At 38.7% G+C, this 22754-nt stretch overlaps 1 protein-coding gene across 1 annotated transcript in view; it reads left to right on the top strand.

Annotated features, from left to right (window-relative positions):
* The window catches only part of CLYBL (citrate lyase beta like), a 273137-nt gene that overhangs the window by 224017 nt on the left and 26366 nt on the right, over window positions 1-22754 (top strand). The window contains exons 3-6 of the mRNA XM_019529705.1: window positions 15058-15246; window positions 18688-18789; window positions 20614-20707; window positions 22096-22263. Of these exons, the coding sequence (XP_019385250.1) occupies window positions 15058-15246; window positions 18688-18789; window positions 20614-20707; window positions 22096-22263 (553 nt within the window). The remainder of the gene's footprint in view (window positions 1-15057; window positions 15247-18687; window positions 18790-20613; window positions 20708-22095; window positions 22264-22754) is intronic.

Here is a 22754-nt window from a genome sequence, read left to right as displayed (position 1 = left end):
CACCCCCCGCCCAGCAGCACCCGCTGAGTCGGGGCTTTTTTTTTTTAACAAGTGCCAGGAGCTGGGGCAGGTGGGGCAGCCATTGCCGGGCTGGGAGAGTGGGCAGGGGATGGGCCTGGCCTGGCTGATTCAGAGATTTGGAGATTAGGCAGCAGCCAAATCTCTAAATCCGATTCAGCTGAATCAAATCGGGACAGTGATTCAAATCACCGAATCGAATCATTGTCCCCCAAATCGGCCAAATACAAATCTGAAGTGAATACTAGCTTCTTCACACAGGCCTAATAGTAAGTGGGATCTGTCTTGGGTTTGGATTTTTTAATGGCTAACACTGTGTAGAAGGTTCATGGAAGGAATTGCTTGGATGAGACATAGCTTGCATCAACAACTAACCCATTGTAAGCCATCTAACTTCCAGAGGCCAGAATCATAACTAGCTATATGCTAAAGTTTAATTTTCCAGCAAAGTTAAAACGGGGATTTGCCGAGGCTTGGTTTGAAAATGGGCCTTTGTTGGAATTGTAGGTGCTGATGCTAAGGATAGAACTGAAAGAAGTGAAAATTCTAAGGTTGTTAACAATTGTAGGAAACTGGGAAGAAGTGACTCTAATGGATTCACCGTAGTGTAGGAAAGCCAGAACTGGCCTTTCTTGGGAGTCAGACTTCTAGAATTCACTCAAGGTGTGTTTACACATTTAAGTCTTATCCTTACAGATTATGAATTCAAGGCATATCTTTTTTGCACTCAGCTGCCACATACGGACATTCGGTTTTTCCTGGGAGAGTCATTCCTCTCCCAGGAGAAACCATGACTATACAGATGTTCAAGATTTTTCTCACAGAGCAAAAATGGGTGCTTAAGGAAAAATATAACCTGGGTACAGCTAGGGTTAAATCGCTCCCCAAAGAGTTTCTTCTGGAAGAGCAAATGTCTGTATATATTCTAAGAAAAGCTGCACTACAATCCCACAGCTTCCCACAGTACTTTGCTCCTGCCATCCTGCCCCCTGCACCCCCCACCCTAGAAGGCAGTGAGTGCATCTAGATGTGCAGTAAATGTAAAGTACTAAATGACTACGCAGTAACCACTGGTACTGTGAAGTCCTGGCGCTACATGGGATATTTCCAACCCTACTGCACAGTAGCAACAAGCTTCCAAGGATGGAGATTCCACAACCTCTCTGGGCAACCTGTTCCAGTGTTTTACTATCCTCCTAGTCAGAAAGTCTGTCCTAATATCTAACCTAAACTTCCCCTGCTGCAACTTGAGACAGTTGTTCTTTGTTCTGTCATCTGCCATCACTGAGACCAGCCTAGATCCATCCTCTTTGAAACCCCCCTTCAGGTTGCTATTAAATTCCCTCTCAGACTTCTCTTTGCCAGATTAAATAAGCCTGTACCAGTGCAGGGGATTGTTCTATCCTAAGTGCAAGACGTTGCACTTGTCCTTATTGAACCTCATGAGATTTCTTTTGGTCAAATCCTCCAATTTGTTGAGGTCTCTCTGAAGCCCTACCCTCCAGCATATCTACTCCTCCCCTCAGCTTGATGTCATCCACAAACTTGCTGAGGGTGAACCCCATCTTCCAGATTGTTGATGAAGACACTGAACAAAACCAACCCCAGGACTGATCCCTGAGGCATTCTACTTGATACTGGCTGCCAACTAGACATTAAGCCATTGTTTCCTACCCTGTGAACCTGACAATCCAGCCAGTTTTCTATCCACCTTACAGTACATTCATCTGACCTATACTTCCTTTGCTTACTGGCAAGAATGTTGTTGGAGACCATACCAAAAGCCTTGCTAAAGTCAAGGTATATCACATCCACTGCTCTCCCAGCATCCACCAAGCCAGCCATCTCATCATAGAAGGCAGTGAGGTTGGTCAGGCATGACTTGCCCTGGGTGAATCCATGCTGACTATTTCTAATCACCTTCTCCAAGTGCTTAGAAATTGATTTCTTGAGGAGCTGATTTTTCCAGGGGCTGAGGTGAAGCTAACCAGTTTCCAGTTCCCCAGACCCTCCTTCTTTTTCATAAAATGAGCACTATATTTGCTCTTTTCTAATCATCTGGGACCTCTCCTGAGCACCATGACTTTTCAGAGATAATGACCAGTGGATCTGCATTCTCATTAGCCAACTCCCTCAGCACCTCAAGCACATCTCATCCAACCCCATGGACTTGTACACATCCAGCTTTTCTGAATAGTCCTTGTTCTGGTCTTTTACCACTGTAGCTGCTCACCTCCTCCCCAAACTGCGATGCTAGTTATAGTAGTCTGCGGGCTGACCTTGCCTGTGAAGACTGAGGTGAAAAAGGCATTGAGTACTTCAGCCCTGTCTGCATAATCTGTTACTAGGTTGCCTGCCCCATTCAGTAAGGGACCCGCACTTTCCCTGATTTTCCTCTTGTTGCTAACTTACTTACTTACCCTTCTTGTTGGCCTTTATGTTCCTTGTGAGCTGCAACACAAATTGCACTTTGGCCTTCTTTATTTCATCCCTGCATGCCATTGGTGACATGTTGCGGGGGGGCTATGAGGGGAACCTGTCCCCCAGAGTTAGGCACTGACAGTTGAGCACAGGGCTGCAACCTGGCTGGAGCCAGGGTGCAGCAGCAGTGGGGGTGGTAGCAGCTGCATAAGTTCTGCGTCAGTGGTGGGGTGTGCGGCTGCAGCCTGGCCAGACGCAATGCCTGGCAGCAGCAGGAGCAGTGATGGTGCCATGGAGTTGTGCTCCCCACTGGCAGCAGCATGAAGTTGCTCCCCTTCCCCCACCCCCTACTGGCAGGACTTATGAATCAGCTATGCTGCATGCCCACCCAATAATCCTCCCTAGTCGTTTGTCCAAATTTCCACTTCATATAAGCCTCGTTTTTGTGTGTTAGCTCACTGTGAGTTCCCTGCTAAACCAAGCTGGTCTTCTGCCATACTTGCTAATGTTCCTGCCAACAGGGTGGTTCATTCCTGCACCCTAGGTAAGGTTTCTTTCAAGTGCAGCCAGCTGTCCTGGATTCCATTCCCCCTCGGACTGGCCTCTTAGGGGATCCTGCCCAACAGTTCCCTGAGCAAGTCAGAGTCTACTTTCCTGAAAACCAGGGTCCTTACTTTGTTGCTCTCCATCCTTCCTTTCCTCAGGATCCTGAACTCAATCATTGTGGCTAGGGACAGACATTACACATAAACCAGTTTAAGTGATTAGAAACTGGTTTAAACGTGTAACAGAATGGACGTTCAGTTCACATAAATGAGTTTGAAAATGGCTGAAACCAGTTTGAGATAAACCTGGTTGAATGTACTATCAGACTTAACTGATTTAGGTCAAACCGGTTTATGCAATGTTTGTCCCAGACCCCTTCCATGTTTAAGTTAAAGCAGACTCCCCCAGCATCCCAGCATGCTCTCTGGGCAGGGCAGAGCTCTTTGCTTCACAGGAGAGCTGGCCCCTCCCCTCTCCTCCCTGGCTACAGCTCCAGCAGAGACTTTCAGGCACAGCAGAGTCTGCCTGATTTCCCTGTGCCCGCCTCTCCCTCCCCCCCCGCACTCACTGCTAAGCAGAGATCCTTTCCTCCTCTCTCCCACAGCACAGACCATAGACAACATATGGTATGCTAGCTAATGCTCTCAAAAGCAGATCAGATAATGTTTGCTTAGGACTTTTTGGAGCTAATCAATAGCTCAGGTGTTAATATCCTTGCATTCCTTCCTTTGGAAAAATCTGTTTAAAAAGATTGAACTAATGAGCAAGGCTTTGTTTTCTGATGGCAGTGGCGGTGCATAGGGGGTGACCGGCCATGCTCGCCGCTTAGGCGATGGGCAGGAGGGGCAGGTGGGAGTGTCGGTGCCTCCTGTAAAAGTGCCAGCTGGGCAGTGGGAGCACTGTGGCACTCCCAGAAGTGGCTGCAGTGATCAGCTGCCTCAGGGTCAGCCATGGGGGCCCCCCTGGTCAGTGAGATCGACCACAGGGGACCGCCCCCAGTCAGTGTGATCAGCTGCAGGGGGACTCCCCCCTGTTAGCGAGATCAGCCACTGACTACTCACTGGGGGGAGTGGGGGACACATGCCCCCCCCCGACTAAGGCGGCACCAGTTGCCCATGTCTGATGGGGTGCTAAATGCTGATAACAGAGTTGATAAATGATCTGTTATCAAGGGGGGGGACCCCTCCCTAATCACAGCATCCTTCTGAGGCCTGGCCATGCCCCCCTCAGCTCAGCTCTGTGGAGGGGAAGGGAGGGCTGCTCTAGCACCCCCTGGCTTTTAGCCTAAGCCACTGCAGGCATGTGCCAGCACTTTTTCAGTCCAGAGCGGATGTCTGTATGGTTACAAAGTGATTTAGCCTAGCCATATTAGACTAACCTGCAAAGATTAGGTCAGTTCAGGCTCAGGCTTTTTGAATGTCTGCCCCTAGTCCTCATGGTCACTGCTGACCAAGTTGCTATGAGCTTCTACATTCCCCACCAATTCTTCCCTGTTTGTGAGCAGCAGGTCAAGAAGAGCACAGCCCTAGTTGGCCTTTCCAACACTTGCATCTGGAGTTGTCCCCAGTACTCTCCAAAAACGTCTTGGGTTGCCTGCACACTGCTGTATTGCCCTCCCAGCAGATGTCGGGGAGATTGAAGTCTCCCATGAGAACCAGGGCCTGTGATCTGGAAACTTCCCCTGGCTGTTTGAAGAAAGCCTCCTCCTGGTCTGGTGGTCTGTAGTTGACACCTACCACAAACATCACCTTTGTTGCTTTCCCCTTTGACCCTAACCCAGAGCCTTTCAACAGACCTGTCTCCAGTCTCATGCTGAAGCTCTGAGCAATCATAGCTCTTTTACATAAAGAGCAACTCCTCCAGACCTCGTCTTCTTCCCTGCCTGTTCTTCCTGAAAACAGTTTTTACCTATCTATAACAGTACCCCTGCCATGCAAGCCAAGTAAGTCTCTGTTATTCCAGTCACATCGTAGTTCTGTGACTATGCAAGGACTGCCATTTCTTCCTGCTTGTTTCCCAGGCTCTGTGCATTCATGTACCTGAGGCATCTAACTAATTGCCCTGCTTTCTCAGGAAGAATGAGAAGGCCTCCTCTGTTCCCCCATCCTGCTTATTTAAATGAGAAGCAAATTAAATTTTTGAAAAACTCTCAGATAATCAGGATTTCTGACCTACTCATCCACAAAGATATCTGCTTTACTGAACTGAATGCATACAACACACAAGGGAAGGGTCATCAACCTCTGCTGCTACCACTCTCAGGTAGAGCATTGTTCATAGTGCTAGGGAACCACAGAACCATGGAAAAATAGGGTTGGAGGGACCTCAGGAGATCATCTAATCCAACCCTTTCCTTAAGGCAAAACCAAATTTGTCTAAACTATCCCAGGGGCATGTTTCTGTAACCTTTACTTAAAAGCTTCCAGGGACAGAAAGAAGAAGAAGGATTGTGTCACTGGATTGTGTTTAGACTCTAATAGATTGCTGTCCCTTACCATGAATAAGTGAATCATAGGGTTAATCTCATTTTACACAGTAGGAGCTCAGTTAGTCACTACAGGAAAACACAGTGTGCCTGCTGCTGCACCCCAGAGAGATATTTTCCCCCAATGCAAGACATTGTTGCTCTTCCTTCAAGAGTTCTATCAAGAAAGGATCCATTTAAATTGTCACTGAACATCTTTGGGGGACCTACCAGCAGGAGTTTACCCAGAAGATGTATCAGACTCTGTATTTGAGATCCACTAGCCAATGGTATATGGAGTTCGTAGTTTCTTTCCATCACCACTGTCCTTCTCTCATTGGACTTTTCTAGCAGTGGAGGTCCAGCATTCTCGATTGTTCTGGCAGAATAGATCCATATGAGAAAAAGCAGTCTCATTTTGAAGGGAGCCACTAACTGTGGTAGAGCTTTCAAGATCAGTTTTTCCCACACTAGTCCACAGAGCACTTTCTTGTGGTCTGTGGATAGATAGATGGTCACATGCTGCTGGCCTGTCCTTATTCCAGGTTTCTAAACTGAAATAACAAAAATCAATGCAAATTATATTAGATAGTTCCCTAATACTACTCTTCCATGCCACAAATTACTGTAGTTGCTGCTTATGTTATGGCACCATGAATGGAAATTGAGGTAAATCACACGATCACAAAAGGGAGATCAGAGAGATCTCATGGTCCATGAGAAAATATCTTGATATTAAAATATTTCCAACCCAATGAAGAAGTTTAATAATCCATGTTCTAGATTATGCAGTACTCTATCTGCTTTTGAACAGTTCTTGTAGGCATTACTGTACGATATTCCTCTACCAGCATCTTATAGCTGGTACTACTGACCTCCTGTTACAGGGATTGACAGTATTTCCCAAATGGACCCAACTTGAATCAAAGTGGTCTAGTGCTAGGACCTCGCCATAGCTGCCACTTTTCCCTGACTGTTTTCTCTTCTGCCCAGCAGTGGGGCAGTGTGGGCAAAGTGCCCAACACTGGTGTGGGCACAGCTCACCACCACTCAATGCCACTGAAGCCCCCAGTCCACAGGCCAAATCCAATGGCTCCATAAGCCATACATTGCCAACCCCTGACCTATTGTTGTTCCCTGAATCCTCTAGGCAAGGACACATGCATTTACAAATTGACACTGTTGAGCATAAACATGTACATTTGAAAATAAACCTCAGGAAATGGGAGCTGTTTCAAAGAGGAGCAATTTCTGTAGTAACATGATGAGTGAGAAAAAAAACATCTGCTGATTAAAAAGAATGTAGAGGCAATGCAGAGAGAGCACCAACCCAGTAGTCCTGCAGGGTCTGATTGGTTTCTGGGGTCTTCAGAGGATAGCAATCCCCTCTTGACTCTCAAACCCCAGCAAAGGGGGACACTGCTATTTTGGCCATTTGAATCAAGTCAGCCCCAGTAATGGGGAGGGTGGTGAAGGCAGGTCAGAGGTGAATCGGAGCTTTTCAGGGGAACATGGTAGCCAAAGTAAAAGCAAGACATGGGGTTTATCCCCCACTGATTACCCTGGGCTTAGACTCTCATAGCACAGGACAGTCATTTGCGCACACAGCTTGAATGGCAATTAACTCGAATTAACACTTTTTCCTTAGGACAACTGGGGCTGTCCTGGTACTTTACAAATACTTCACAGGTACTTAAAGTGGGACAATGGTTTTGTAAGTCTGTAGGATCCCAAAATAAAAGGCTTTATCCTACCTGGGGATATCTTCCCAGCTCCTTCCTGGAATGGGGAGCTTCTCTCCTGCTGCTGCTTCTACACCAAGATAACTTTTCCTCAGACTAAATTAAACAAGGTTTATGGAGCTTTTTGAGATTTACGTGCAAGCTAGTGCTTTCTAAATCAGCATAAGTCTTTTGGCATTCTTTGATTTCTGCTGAAGGAGCTGTGTTATAGTTCAAGGATTACCATGGGAGCATTCGCTTGTTTTGCAACAGATGCTTTTTTACAGTGGCAGTTTCTGAGTTCTTTATTTTCTGCAACTACACTGATACTCATTTTTAACTTTATCATACTTTGTTTTCCTTATTTGGCTTTCCTTATTTATTTATTTTAATCTTGGAACATCTTATTCAAATAACTGATCAGTAAATGTAAAACAAAAATAACTGTAACCATGCTCTCAGCTTGGAAACAATTGATCAGTGCATCTCTTAAAATAGTTTCCCCCGTGCCCATCCCCTGCATATTGATGATGTCAGTTTTTCTCTTGCTAATAAGACTGTAAACTGCATTCAACTGGAGGACCTGGTGGCAATATGGTGGGGCTTTTTTTGACAGGGTAGCTCCTATAAAATACTACCATGTTGCAACCTCAAGAGTAAGGCAAATATAGGCACCTCAGAACCCAAGCCCCACTTTATTATGGGTACTCTCCTTGGTTGGAGAAAGGCTAAGGGACATCACCCTGACAGAAGCATGTTCTCTTTGGGACATTAAGCAGTCCAAAGCAGTTCTTATCTGTTGCACTCTGGCAGAAACAACAGCCATCAATGCACTGATTGCCTGAACTTGGTCTGGCCTTTGGATTCTGCTTCAGTGGTATAAAGGAGGGATGGTAGCTATTGAGCAGCCTCCAGTCCTTCATACTCTTGTCTAGGTATGTGTGTCAAAGGTCTTGTTGTGATGGTCACAGGACTCCGTACAAGCAGATTCATCAGACATCTGACTAGACCTTTTATGTGTACACCATGATCCAGAGGATCGACGATTGCCTACTATTCAGTTTTACTGGAAAGCAGAGGATTATTATATGTTAATTAGCCAACATAAACCAAAAAATACACTTTTAAGTAAGAACAACTGTGATTACAAAAACTATATGGAAGGGCAGACACAAACATTTTCATTTTTAACTTATTGCACATGACACAAAAGCAGCATTTCTTAAACAAAACTAAATAATGAGGACAGATGGTTGAGTTCCTGTGTAACTGTAAAAATGTTGCAGTGTTTCATTATTGATTACATCAGATTGAATATTTTGTTGCATCATTTCATCATGCAGCAGCTCATTCATATTGTCCAAGAGACTAATTAACACTAATGCTTCTAAAGAATTCTCAGTTGTGATGCTAATCTGTCACAAAGAGAAAAACATCCTCAGAAAGCTGGAAAAAAAGTATAGGGACTGCATCTTGCAACCAGCTTAAATAAGTGTTAGCTTGATTTGTTTTAATTGAAAGATTGTTTGCAACTCTTTCAAAAGTGTTTACAAAGTTGGCAGAAAGAAGAATAGCCTTCTACATATGTGGACAAGATTCTTTCTTGTTAGACCTATCGTACATAATACTCTCATTAAAAACTTGTAAATGCTATTGTAACACAGTCCAAGGTTGTAAACCTATATATAAAGCATGCTCACACAAATAGTGCTAGATGACACCTAGGCAGACAAAGTTCTTTGGGTAAGTCTGATATCTTTTATTAGACCAACTGAAATAGTGGGAAAAAATCTTCTAGCAAGCTTTTAGATTTAAATAACCTTCATCAGGCTGAGGTTGGTGTGTGCTCTTCTGCAATTGGTGTGCGCTCTTCCTGGATGTAATGAATAATAAAGAAGCCAGAAGCTAGTATGCATGCAAGAAAGGCAGTCAGTGAAGATGTAAATTGAGGAGTCAGTGGGTGAGAGACAGGCTGGGGGAGGAGGGAGAATGAATGTAGCAGGTAAATAGTGGAGAGGTACCTGGGGAGTCAGATGTCAGGCAGGTTGTAATGTGTCAGAAATCCAATGTCTATATTTAGTCCATGATTTTTTGTATCCAGAAGGTTGATGAAGTGAAGTTCATAGGCTTGTCTGTGAAAAGTGTTTTGTAAATTCCCTTTGAGGATTAGACCTGAGAGACTGGAGAGAATGTGGTTTTCTTGTGAGTAATATACCCCCACAGGTAGTTGGGTGTTCTTGTCTTTAATAGATTTCCAGTGTGCGTTCATTCTGGTGCGCAGTTGTTGTTTGGGCTCTCCTACATATTTTCCATCAGGGCATTTGGTGCATTGGATGAGATATATAACATTTCTGGAGGTGCAGCTGTAAGCTCCAGGAATGTTGATGGTTCTGTTCTGGGGTGAAGTAACTGTGGAGGTGGTGGAGGTATGTTGGCAGGTTACCCCGATGACACCTAAGCATTGTTTTTATCATACATAGAGATTTATGTTGTATCTTAAGATGACCTGTGGGCTTTTATAACATGTTGATCACGTATTAACCTCTATCACAGACTATGTTGCTTTGAGTATTTGAGACATAAAACAGTCTGAAAAATATTTCTTTTTAAATCATAAAAATATTGACACTGCTTGCAGCATTTTTCCCATCATCAGATCCACAGTTGCTGTAAAGTTTCAGAAGGCTTGCACAGTTTAGCATCCATAAAGGCTTAATCAGGACTTATAAACCCTTAGGCCTGTGGTGCTGGTGTGGCTTTGTGGAAATAAGATTCTGTTTTTTCGGTTCTCCCTCTTGTGGCATCTCAAGCTGAGGTACCTCCTGATGGCTATATATGGAAGTTGTCCAATTCTGATGATGTCAGATGAACGCCACTGAGCACCTTCAGGGAATGTGCTTGTGCCTACATTGGGAGAGAAAGCCTTTGTGAGCCCAAATGGCAGCAAGCAACTGCCAATCAGCTATGCAGAACATTAAAGGTTATGGTCCTTAAAAAAAAAAAAGAATAAAAAAAAGGTTCTGCGAGGTTATACTGTTGAATTGTTGGACTGTACATTAAACCATTTAAAAAAGGTCATTACTTATGTTTCCTCAACCAAGTATAGTTAACTGCTTTATCTCAATGCACTGTATACCAGTTCACTATACCAGCCATAGTGCTGGTGCAAAACAGAAAATAGGCATCATGAACTATATATGCTGTATTCAGAAATATTCAGCAGATAAATAAATGGTTCTGCCTTGATGCCTTTGAAAAAGAATGTGATTTCTGTTTTACTGCCACTTTTGCTATAAACATGAAACTAAATAACCTAATTTTTTATAGAGCTTTCTCGTGTTGAAGGAAATTTGTCACAGAAAAAGAAGTTACAAGTTTTTCCTTTCCAGAAACTAATTTTGCCAGAATATCATTCATTATTATGCATCTGCATTTATACTTTTACTGGCTTGTCTGAAGAAAGACAGAATCCCGATTTGTGTGTCGTGTGATTAAGATTTGCTGATGTCAAGCTCTAGAGACAGTTCACTAGGGAAATAACATTAAAACACAGTTATATGTTCTTATACCATTTCAATGCTATCAAAAATACTTGTGACTATAGTACAAAGTTATTATAGCCATGGGGATGATATATTGTGGTCTACCATTTTAAGAGATCAGATTTTCTGCATTTTCATAGCAAAGGTTACTGTAAAGAGATATTATCATGAATTCTCTCAGAGTGAGTTTAGCATAGTTCTATTATTTATTTACTTAATCTCTTTATACTTTATTATTACATGTATGCCTGTTTCCTGTCTTCACATTAAAATCATATGATCTTGAGGAAAAAATGAGGAGGAAGTCCAGAAAGATGAGGTAAAATAGAGCTGCAACTCACAAAAGACAAGATATATATCTATAGATACATGCCTCTCCCCACACCCAAAAAAGATAATGATCCTCCTACAATTATAGAAAAAGTTGATTGCAGAATATGTTATCAACTTGAAAAGGACACAGAAAATACAGTTTTGACTCTGTTATTCTAGTTCTAAAGATTCCATTAATCCAAACATTTGGATTTTTTATTTCTTTATTAACACCGTGTCCCAGGTGTTTATGAAGTTCCATGGCATTCCCCCGGTTTTATAACTGGAATTTCTATATGTTGGCATGTAACTTAAAAAAAGGTACTAATTCAGATGTTATGGAACTGTGATAATGCTGTTATTTAAGGCATTTATTTAAATGTGTTTATACTTTGTAGTTTTATAAATAAGCCCAAGGGCCTTCTTCTTAGTTGTCACATTCTTCCTTGAATCTCGTATTCTGTCTGTCTTATCCTATCCGACAGTAGAATTGATACCACTCTAATCCCTGGAAGTTTGGAACTAATGAACTAACTGCTGAGCTGCCGCCACGGAGCTTGGTCCCAAACTATACTGTACTTCACACTCGATTTATTCTCCAGATGGCGAGACTGTGCAGCCCTGCCGCGAGGGACCACCTCTTCCACTGGAGTGTAAAAGTGGACGGATGTTGTTTTCTTTGCAGATTTGATAATTCAGAGCTAGAAACTTGTGAGGATGATTAGTTATTAGCTTTAATGGGTGCCAATTGAACCAACTGCACGCATATTCTCTTCTTTAATTTCAGTGTCTGTGTGCTTTGGTGATGGTTGATTTATCTGCAGTGCTACGTCACTGAAACCTTTTATCTTCTCCATTTGGTAGCAGTACATGGTAACAAAAGTCTTAATATGCCCTATTCAGAGTCATATATTAGAATGAATATAATAATATGCTTATTAGCTACTGTTTCTACATTTAAGTATCCCCAGAATGGATTATCAAGTAAAAGTTGCAAATCTGAATATTGTATTAATATCAGTGTGGAATAGGAACTGTTGGTCATCTTTCTATTCTTCCATTTTATGAAATTCCCAGTCAGCTTTGAACCTAGATATGAACTGGGATACAATAATTCCAGGCTACCTTAGAATGGATTAAGTTATTTAATAATAAGGTTTATCTCTTTATTAGTATTCATTCATTGCATTGGTTGGTACCACTCTGACATCAAGCAGAGTATATACTTGATCTAACTGTTCTTTCCCCAATTCTTATTTGATCTCGTGTAAGAGAGGATTTGTATGTAAGCAGGCTCATTCTTATTTCAAGTACCTACCTGTATTTATATAAGTGCATCAGGTATCAACATTTTCTCTATTACTAAACAGAGTAGTTAAACTAACTAAAAGTTTAATAATTTTTCTGCGTTATGTAAACGTACTAGTGTCTGTATTTGATTGCACAGTGATACAGAAACAGCTCTCCTTTTTTGATGTGTTCAATGAGGTTTTGAGTATATTTTCATATTTACCCACAAAACGCTTGTCTGTGGGCCTGATCTTGCTATTCCAGTGACTTCAGTAGTTGCAGGTTTGTACAGCTGACTGATGTACCTGAAAGCTTCTAGGTAGCTGGTACCTATTATTTTAGTCATAATTAATCTATATAGTTGAATTTTGATTTGGAAATCATAGGGACTGGGTGAATTTAATCAAATAAGAGAATCTTTTCCAGTGCTGGGAAATCTCTCTCTCTCGTGCTGAAGCAGACAGAACTATAAAATTTAATGGCTCTATGAAATTGAATCTATTCTCAACCCAACAGATGGCATGGGTGTGTTAACTAACACAGCAACATATTTCTCTATTAAAATGTGAAAAAAACCCACATTGGTTGGTTGGTATGAATTCAGTGAAGTTGGTTATTTTTGGGATGTGTACCAGAGAGTTGCACACTTAGTTTATGCAAATTGCTAAAAGCAACAGCCTGTTAATAAATGTTTTGTATGGAAATATACCTAGAAAGACATGATCTGTCTTTTTGGGGGGAAGAGGGTTTACAGCCTCAGGGGAAAAACAGCTCACAAGAATGTTTACTGATCATTATTCTAATCAGAATAAAATAATGAATCAGAATGTAGGTTTTTCAGTGATCTGCCTTCAATTGGAATTGGATGTTTAATTATAGGGATATCTAGTGAGATTATTTTACACATTGATCAGTATGTGCTAAAACTGTGATAATCTGACACTAATTAAAAGCATAAATTGGTTTGGAGAATGTTTTTTCAAACTACCTCTCTGCACTAAATCTAAAAACTTTCAGGCTAATTATTCCTGCTCTGACAAGGAGAATTTAGTGGTTTTTATATTTACTGGTGCTGACACCATATAGTTCAGTTTACAGAAACCAGAAGACAAATGATTTTAGATAGCTGCATGTTGGAGCTTTCTTCCAGCTAAAGGTGCTTGTAATAAACTAACTGTTCGTTGGTTTGTGGATTTCTTAATGGCTGCAATTAGGTTGCATTCAAAGTGGCTATAATACTTTCTTAATGTATTTGTATTTTGTGGTAATTAACACTGAATGTAGTCTTTCTCATAACATGGGAGGGTGTTTATCTGCATGTGTTGCACATTGTCCTTCTCTGCCCAGCTGATGGGCATATGTTGGAGAAGCATGGATGGGAGCACCAAGCTGAAGGCTGTGCAATTCAAGTTTCATTAACTTTCTGCTTCATTATTCTTTCAGTTTAACTGGTTAGAGTCATCACTTGCTTTTGTCTAAACTTACCCTAATTATTGGCAGTCCAAGCCTTGTAAATCAGTACACTGAAGAGCTGTCTTAAACTGGTCTTGGAGACCATATTCTGATCTGACCTGACAACTGTAAGCTACTGTTTCCTCACACTGTTTAACTCAGACCACATTTTGAAACCTCTTCTGTCTCTACTCACAGGCAAAGGTTTGTATCCATCTGGTTTAAATCTACTGTCATGTGTTGTCTCACTGATTAGTATTAGAGTTGGATATTAACTTTGATGATTTTTTTCTGAGTTTGCCTGTACTTCTATTCAAATAGCTGTATATTGTTAAAGCTGTTTTTTAACATTCATGAGTCAGAAGCTTTAAAGTTTTATTAGTACCATAAAAACTCTTCACAAATGAAATGACTTTTGATAAGTGTTCATTTTGACAATGAAATTTGTTAAGGGCTTTTGGCAAGTTGAAGGAATTTTTTTTTTAAACTGAAATTGGCAGGAAATAGTGAGCCCAAGTGCTTTCCTTTTTGCCCCCCTCTTTCTCAAGGCCAATAAAAGTGTTTCATTTCAGTAAAGTATTTAAGTATTCTGAATGCAGAATAAAGATGGAGTCCATGTCTAAACTTTTTGTCCTTCATCATGTTTGTGATATGTGTGTCAATGGGAAAAAACAGGGTTTTTTCAAGTTTGCTAGTAATGCAGAGTACCTTTTATGACAAGTCAAAGCTTCTAGGAACATCTACAGGTTATTTTGCATTACATAGCATTTATTTTCACCTGGAAGTTTTTACCTAAACTATAAATTTGAACACAGCCAAAATTAATGTAAAAAAAAAAAGTTTTGTATAGAAAGACCAAAGAAATATAGACACAAGCCTGTATTTGCTGACAACCACATACTATTCAGGTATATAAAGGTATGAATATGAATTGGAAGTATTATTTTATGTAGTTTCAAACATTCCATCTTCAGAGGGTGTAGAAAGGATTATACCAGTATAATGGGGGGGGTGTAGGCAATTTAAAGTCATTTTAAACATGATCGTTTTCTGCAAGTATTGTTCATCATATAAGAAAATGAATATTTATATGTCAAGTATGAAGACAGTGATAAAGATAAACTTATGAGGTATTTGCAAGTAGCTTAATAAAAGGCAAAAGTGATGGACATTTTGAAAAAATATATTTTCTATTGTTGGTTCTCATTTTGTTTCTGCAGTGTAACATGTCTGCTCAATGGGCATCTATATCAATACAACATAAGCTATTTTTTAAATATATATATTCTAGAAAGAAGCAAGACAGACAGTTGTGAAAACACTAGAGGAGTTTGAGTTTGGCCAGACTGAAAAGTGCATTAGGATCAATTCGGTGTCCAGTGATCTTGCAGAACAAGATCTGGAGGTGCTTCTACAGTCCAGCATCCTTCCTTCAAGCCTGATGCTGCCAAAGGTTGAAAGTACAGAAGAAATAAGATGGGTGAGTAACATGCCATCATCATAGCTTTGATTGAACTCCTTGGGCCAATGAACTTGAGTTATAAAGAATGTTGCAGTTCTCATGGGGCAGGATTAGATTTTGGTACTAAGAACATAGGGAAGCATTTCATTATGATATGTATGGGTTGGAGTTGGACAAAGAACATACATAAAGCAATGGTAGTTTTTAAAGACGATTACTTTTCTTCCTACTGCTATCAATGGAAAATGAATATTGTTGTTGCAATACATTATCAAAACACAGAAAATGAACAAGAATTTGACCCTTTTCTACCAAACTCTGAACCATCTCTAACATCTTAAAAAGGATCACCTATGTGTGTTTTATATACATGCATTGCAAGCTATAGATGGCAAAAACATGTTAGCAACATATGAAAAAATGGGTAGGGGAAGGAAAAGGTCACTCCTTAGGGCAACTAGAGGAACAAACAGGAAGCTTTTAACTAGTGTTTTTAATTAGCACAGATATTATTTCCTGAGCAGTTCTCTATTTCTTCCTTTTTAATTGCTGACAGGTGTGTTTGTGTTTCATGACTGACTTTTCAGCCAATAAAAACCTGAAATGTAAATGGTTGGCATGTCAAATTACTTAAGAAAACTTTGAAATAGGCCTAATTATGCTATAATCGTTTTAATTGTCAAGAAGAGGTACATTTTATTTAGAGATACCATTATTTCTGCAAAATACCACTAGAGGAATAATGTTTAATTATACCATTCTGTACTTAAAAGTAAAGTAAGCACCTAAAATCTGTGCAAACTGTGATGAAAACGGTTAGATGTATTTATACCTGTTTTAATCTCAGCACCTAACCCTTGATCAAGCCTTTAAGACAATATATGCAAGCAGAATTCAACGACTTTGTTACCATGTTACAGTTCTTTCCTATTTCTTAGCAGCATACTGTCTGTCTCCCTTTTTTCTAATGAAGGTTATGTCCCCTTACATGAACATTTAATTAAATTAACTAGAATATACCTCTCAGGGTTTACAGCCATGTAAGTGTTAGACATAAGTTGTCATTTATGAATATTCATGCTTCCAAAATGGCAGGTCCCTCACTACCACCAAATATGTTTTTACACTGATATAAAATGAAAAGATTCTTTGCCCTCTTTTCTTGTGGCTAACTTTTATTTCTAATGTCATCCTATTAGAAAATAAACCATTTGCACTAGCTTATAACTTATTGTCTATATTGTTGTTATGTTGCATTCTGTTAAACCCTTGGATGCAGAGAATGTGTTGGAGTTAATGGCATTGTTTCTATATATACAAATATTTTTATATATATATATACACACACACACACAATTTTGTTTGAGATTTGTAGTGTAACAGAAGCTGTTTATTTTTTCCCCTCATTTTTATTTATGTGAAGCATAAAACCTGGAGGCTGATGCACAACTAAAAGATGGGCTTACTTGTTTTCTTTTGTGTGAGAATCTCTTGCTTTCCTTTTGTCCCTAGTATGGGTACTTGTTTGACTGGCATGGCTTATTGGACTATAACAAGCGTAACTCTCCCTCCTTTGTCATGGGACAATTCTCCCACAAATCCTGAACAGTGTGCATTCTTCCCAACACACTATTGGGTGTGCACTGGAATTGAAAGAATTGCTGAGGCCTGCTACTTCATCCCCTCCCCAATCTTTGTTTTTTTCCCCCCTCCTTCTTTTTTCCCCCCCTCTCACTGAAATGAACACTTTACCAGGCCGGAAACATTTAATTGTCTCCTTTTGAAAAAATTAATTGAAACTTCTCCACTAGTTACCTTTTGTATTGGTGCTTATAGCAAAATTTTAAAAGGAAAAGGAAAGGCAACAATATTCATTAAACATTTTCTCTCCCCCCTTCAAAACAAAAGATATTAAAATGGAGAAAGTCAACAATGAGACTTTTTAAGTGTTTTGAAATATACAGAGTTCTATCTCCTAAATGTACGTGTAAGAGATATACCCAGTAGCATCCTAAGAACTAAAGGAAATGAAATTATTCTATTCCACTATTTCCAGTGTTCACAGTCTGCATGTGAAAAGTTTACTATTTTCTGTTGCTGTACCTATGATACTGTACACATTTACATTTGCATGGCAGTGAATTTCTAGTTGAATTCTTTTCTCCAGGGTAAAGTTACAGAGGTGATGGTGATGATAATGATGATGATGATGGTGATGATGATGATGATGATGCAAAGAAAATATGGGGAGGGCAGGATGTGATTTATTTTGGCCTAATTGTAAAGTTACTGCAAATTGCTCAAAAGCTTTTTAAAGATCTCACTGATTAGATTTTCCTTTCTTTTTGGGAGGGGCGAGGAGGGAAGCTAAAAGGGGAAATAACACCTCTAATCCAGCTTCTGGTAAATAGGCTGCCAGCTTTTAAAATGAGTTTCCTTTCTATTAGTCAGAATATTATGCTAAGCCTTAAGCATTAGTTTTTTATGTTGCCATAGCAGCCTTATTCCTGCAGGGTTGTGACCTGTGATGATTACAGTACAAAGCTTATAGGGTCTTGAAACCCCCTTTGAAGATGAAAAGTCTTTGATGGTTTATATTTATGCAAATCTCTTAGATATGATTTACCCAACTGAGACTGAATGGAGAGATGATTAAAATTCCCTTTCCTTTGATATCCATTAATGGTTGAATATTCCTTAAATTTAAAATGGATGCATGTGTTATTTTTGTCTTTATTTACTAAAATATTTTTGCCATACCTGTGATATGTTTATCTCCTCACAAATTACTTGATCTAGACGGACATAATAGATTTACAATATAGGTTGTGGGGTTTTTTCTTTTGAAAAGGGAAAAATCTGTGCAGGCGCTTTTGTATGTTTCCAGATGATAGATTTTGGAATTTGGGCTACCCCACTGGCAGCTCAAAGCTAGCTGTGAACTGGTCTCATGGAAAAAATTGGAAAGCTTTGGTCTTCAAAGAATTAAACTTCCTTTTTAAGGCCTTCCTAGGTAAGCTAAAAATTATGAAGAAAAAGACTCCTGAACAAAGGGTAACGGTGCCGTAATGCATAATACGGATGCCACTTAGAAGGCTGCGGAACAGTTACAGTGATGTCAGTGTTAGACCTGAAACAAAACAGGATGTCAGGTATATCAATACTTCATTGTTTTTAAGGGCCTGCTGATTTGCATTTAACTAAGTCAGGGTGATAGGTGTTAAGTAAATATTTTTGCAATTAAACCTTTAAACTTAAAAATATACAGTAACACCACAGTTCAAAATTGTAGGCCTCAAAACAGACCTACTTTAAAGGTTTTATTATTATTATTATTACTACTACTATGGTTCTGGTTTTCTTTGTAATTAAAGCCAGGTAGAAAAAAATTAAAAGGTATGAGTTCAGGCAGCTATTAGTAAATTAATTTTATTCTGATAATTTCTGTTCTGGTTTTAGTTTTCAGACAGATTTTTACATCACTTAAAAGGTCGAACACTTGTAGAACCAATGAATTTAATCCCTTTTGTGGAAACTGCAATGGGGTTACTCAATTTTAAGGTAAGGAACCTTGCTGTAGTTGAGGAGTAAATATTTTAGCATATCTACAACCTGGGTTTTAATTAGACAGTCCATGTCCTTTAAATAAGCAGTTTCTCAAAATGAGAGATATAAAATTAATAAAAATTATTAATTGCAATTCCCTAAAGAGTTTGAATGTTTTATGTCTCATAGTCTTTATGTGAAGGCCTTCATATGCCAATACCAGACAATACATGCATAACATACAATAAAACTATATGCATTCGTTTTCATTTAAATTTTACATTAAATTTTTATTACAATATGTAGCTATGCTCTGAAATGATCTGGAGTGCGCAAATTAATGTAATAAACTTAACTAATTAGGAACTGGCATAAGTGACTATGTATTTGACTTTTATTTAGAAATAATCTGATCATTTCATTAATCTTCCATGGTCTCTTTTACAATGGATTTTATTTTAAAAATTTCTCCCAAATTTCATGTTACTGATTTGAGGACAAATAGCAGCTTTTCATTTCATGTGTATAGATTGTATACATTGTTAAGTGTTGTTAGAAGTGTAACTAAAGTTCTAGATTACATAACATCTGCACAACGTACAATTTTGTTATTTTCAGATTCACTTAAATTGAAATGCTGTTTTTATTCTTCCCTGTGTTTGTTCCAGTCTTAGTACTCCTCTTTATTTCTACATGGGAAAGAATGCATTGATGATGAAATTGAAAATCAAATGCACTCACTGGAAATGCAGTGTTCTCCTAAAACTTCAAGGGAAAAGTTTCCTACCATTCAGAACTTGTTATGAGAGTTTTAGGAACTGCTCAAGAGGCCTTATATGGTCAACATGTTTATTTAGCAAAGCCATTCATTCTGATTAGGCATTTTAAATGTATCTCAGAACATGGTTTGAAGCATGCTAAACAAACATGCTAATTTTTAGTACATAGATTGAGACTCCATTTTAAACATTTATACATTGTTTTCACCTGTGATATTTTGTAGCACAGTGTTTAATGCCACAGTTCTTGGTTTGTCAAGACAGTTACAGTTTATACTTTAAATAATAATTTCTTATGCCAGCACTTGCCACATGTGAATGCTTAGTAGCAATACAGTTTGTAGTTACATCTATCTCTTTGCATGCATTATGTTAGAAATATTAATAATAGTAAAACATTGATATAAAATAGTAATGCTTTTGATATAATTTTATATAATGCCCATAATAACAAAGTGCTGCTTACGTTTGCATTAATGCATTTCAGGACTACTTGCTGCTTTTTTTTTTTTTTTTTTTTTTGGTGCTTCTGGTAGCTTATTTAGTTGTACTGAACAATATTAACATTTTTAAATTCACAGTATGCATGCTTTGAAACATCCAACTACTGTTTGTTTCATAACAGACACTTTCATCTCTGTTTCTGTTTCTTGTACAACATTTATAAATACTAAAGTATAAATTAAAGAAAGCAGGTATGTGTTCATTTATGGGCAGCATTTAACAAGTACTCAATTTACTACTATTGCATGCATTTTTAAAGTGCCAGTTGCCGAAGTGTCCGTGGCAGTCATAAGTTCATTCATATTTGCCCCCTCAAAAAAGGCAAAAATGTAAGATTGTCTGCTGTAACTACAGAGTATTTGTTCGTATACAAACACATTGATATATGTTTTGCTGAGTCATTTTAAAATATTAAATGCAAGAAAGTACTGACAGTAGTTTATTTTTCTGAAGTAATGTTAGCCAAAAGATTTTTTTTAATAGAATAGGACAGTATAATTTGCTCTCTGGGATCCCTGAAATTCTGTAAAAATGAATACTCTGTTCTCATTTGAAGGCAGTGTGTGAAGAAACACTGAGGATAGGACCCCAAGTTGGCCTTCATCTGGATGCAGTAGTCTTTGGAGGAGAGGATTTTCGTGCCAGCATAGGTTCTTACCTGCCTATTTATTATAAATCATAATTTATATCATTTACAGTTCAGATTACTGCTGTTGTTTTACCCAGTGGCTAAAACACTGTAGGGAGATTATTCTGAAGTTACTTTTCCTTTCTCCATTATTTTTATTATTTTATAATGTATTGCTGATATATTGAAATGTTCCTGCTAGAGCTGTGGCTTTATAGTACACTGATCTTTTTCTGTTTTTGTCATACTATAGCAAAAATTAAAAAACTGGTAAATCACTAAGATTATTTTTAAATGTAATATTAATATGAACCAATACCTGTATATACTCTTAAGAAACGCTTTTCAAGTGACATGGTCACGTTTCTGATTTTAGCATAATTTACAATATTATATGCATATCCATTCAATATTTTGACATTATGCACAAGTAGTTTCCTGTTATGTTTTGTGTTAGTATATTTACTGTAAACATGTGCCATGTCAAAACAGCCTTATCACTTCAAGGACCTACATTTAGACAATATTACCATTCTTCCAAAGCCATTTTCAGAATTCCCTTTATAATCTGCTAATTTTCCTTTTGTTGTTCTGATTCGGCTACAAAACTCCTTACAACAACACGCATAGTTCAGAAGTGCCAACGTCTAACCAAAGTATAAATATTCTACTATTAAATTAGCAACAAAGTTTTAAATTATTCTATATGACTTGATGATCCACATCTAGGCAGTGACCCTAAGGAAACGAGAACAGATTATTATTTTTTCACACCAGCATTCATGTGAGAATGTTTTTTATCTGATATACTGCGGGCACATGAAGTCTTGTGAATGCTTTTTGTCCCTCTCAAAAGTCATCTGCCATAATTTTTCAAATTTTCCCATCCAAATACTAAAGCTTGAACATTTGGCTTAGGACATCCGTTGTGACAAGAATCGCAACCAAGGAAAGTGCAATTCTGTTCTCAGTGTGAATTTTTTAACCATTTCATTGTACACAGTATGTCCATTTGTATAATGCTTCTCTTGGTGTAATGCTTTTCAGTACCATTACAATAAACAATAGAAGCACATAATTACTGAAGGTGGGTCCCAGCCCTGCAGTCCTTGCTCAGCCAAAACTCCCATTCATTTCAATACCAAAACCTGTGATTTGAACTAAATCACACCCTACATTTTAGAAGCTAAGATCTGAAGATTTTTTTTTGCCTGGCAGCAGCATATGAATGAATTCTCTACATGATTTTGATAGTGTAACTTTGCATCCTTACGTCTTTCTTTTTCTTTTTAAAAATTTGCTTAAATGAGAATTCAAAGAAACAATTACTTTTATATAGGAAACCTTTCAAATGAGAAGATTATGAAACTAATTTCAGTTTCTTTTCTTTGTATTCATGGTTTTTTTTAGGTGCAACAAGCAGTAAGGAAACTCATGATATTCTATATGCCAGGCAAAAAATAGTCGTCACTGCAAAGGCTTTTGGCCTACAAGCTATAGACCTTGTATACATTGATTTCCAGGATGACGATGGGCTCCGTAGGCAATCCAGAGAAGGTGCCTTAATGGGTTTCACTGGTATGGTTTTGACAATGTCTAAAAAATATGATGCATCTTTATCAATTAGTACATACAAGGGCATTATATAATTTAGCCTACTAAATGCTTTCTCAGAGCACTTCTGCTATAAACTACATCCCCAGTAACTTGTGCTTTTAAAAATGCAGACAGAAAATTCTGACTGCAAAATCAGAGACTGTTTTTATAAAATCAGCCCGTCACAACGACCACTTTTGTAAGAGAAGCTTTGTTATAAGATGTGTACTATGCAATTCTTCCTGCTATCACAATTCAGGTGTGTAGTATTGTGCTCAGTGCTGAACAGTTTGAAATTCTTTTTAATGTTTTTTATTTCTTTTTCATATTTTTAACCAATTATCGCTGAAGATTTGTGGGGGAGAAGTGATTTTTTAAAAAAATCAACATGTTAATTAGGACATGAAAGTTATTTTCTTTGATTTGTTTTCCCATATTCTGACTCCCCTCCCAGTAAGTGCTGGTGACACCTA

The sequence above is a fragment of the Crocodylus porosus genome, unplaced genomic scaffold (genome assembly GCF_001723895.1).
Source record: "Crocodylus porosus isolate Cpor-Errol unplaced genomic scaffold, CroPor_comp1, whole genome shotgun sequence".
Taxonomy (NCBI): domain Eukaryota; kingdom Metazoa; phylum Chordata; order Crocodylia; family Crocodylidae; genus Crocodylus; species Crocodylus porosus.
The sequence above is the reverse complement of the archived record's forward strand: the minus strand, read 5'-3'. Positions and strand labels throughout refer to the sequence as shown.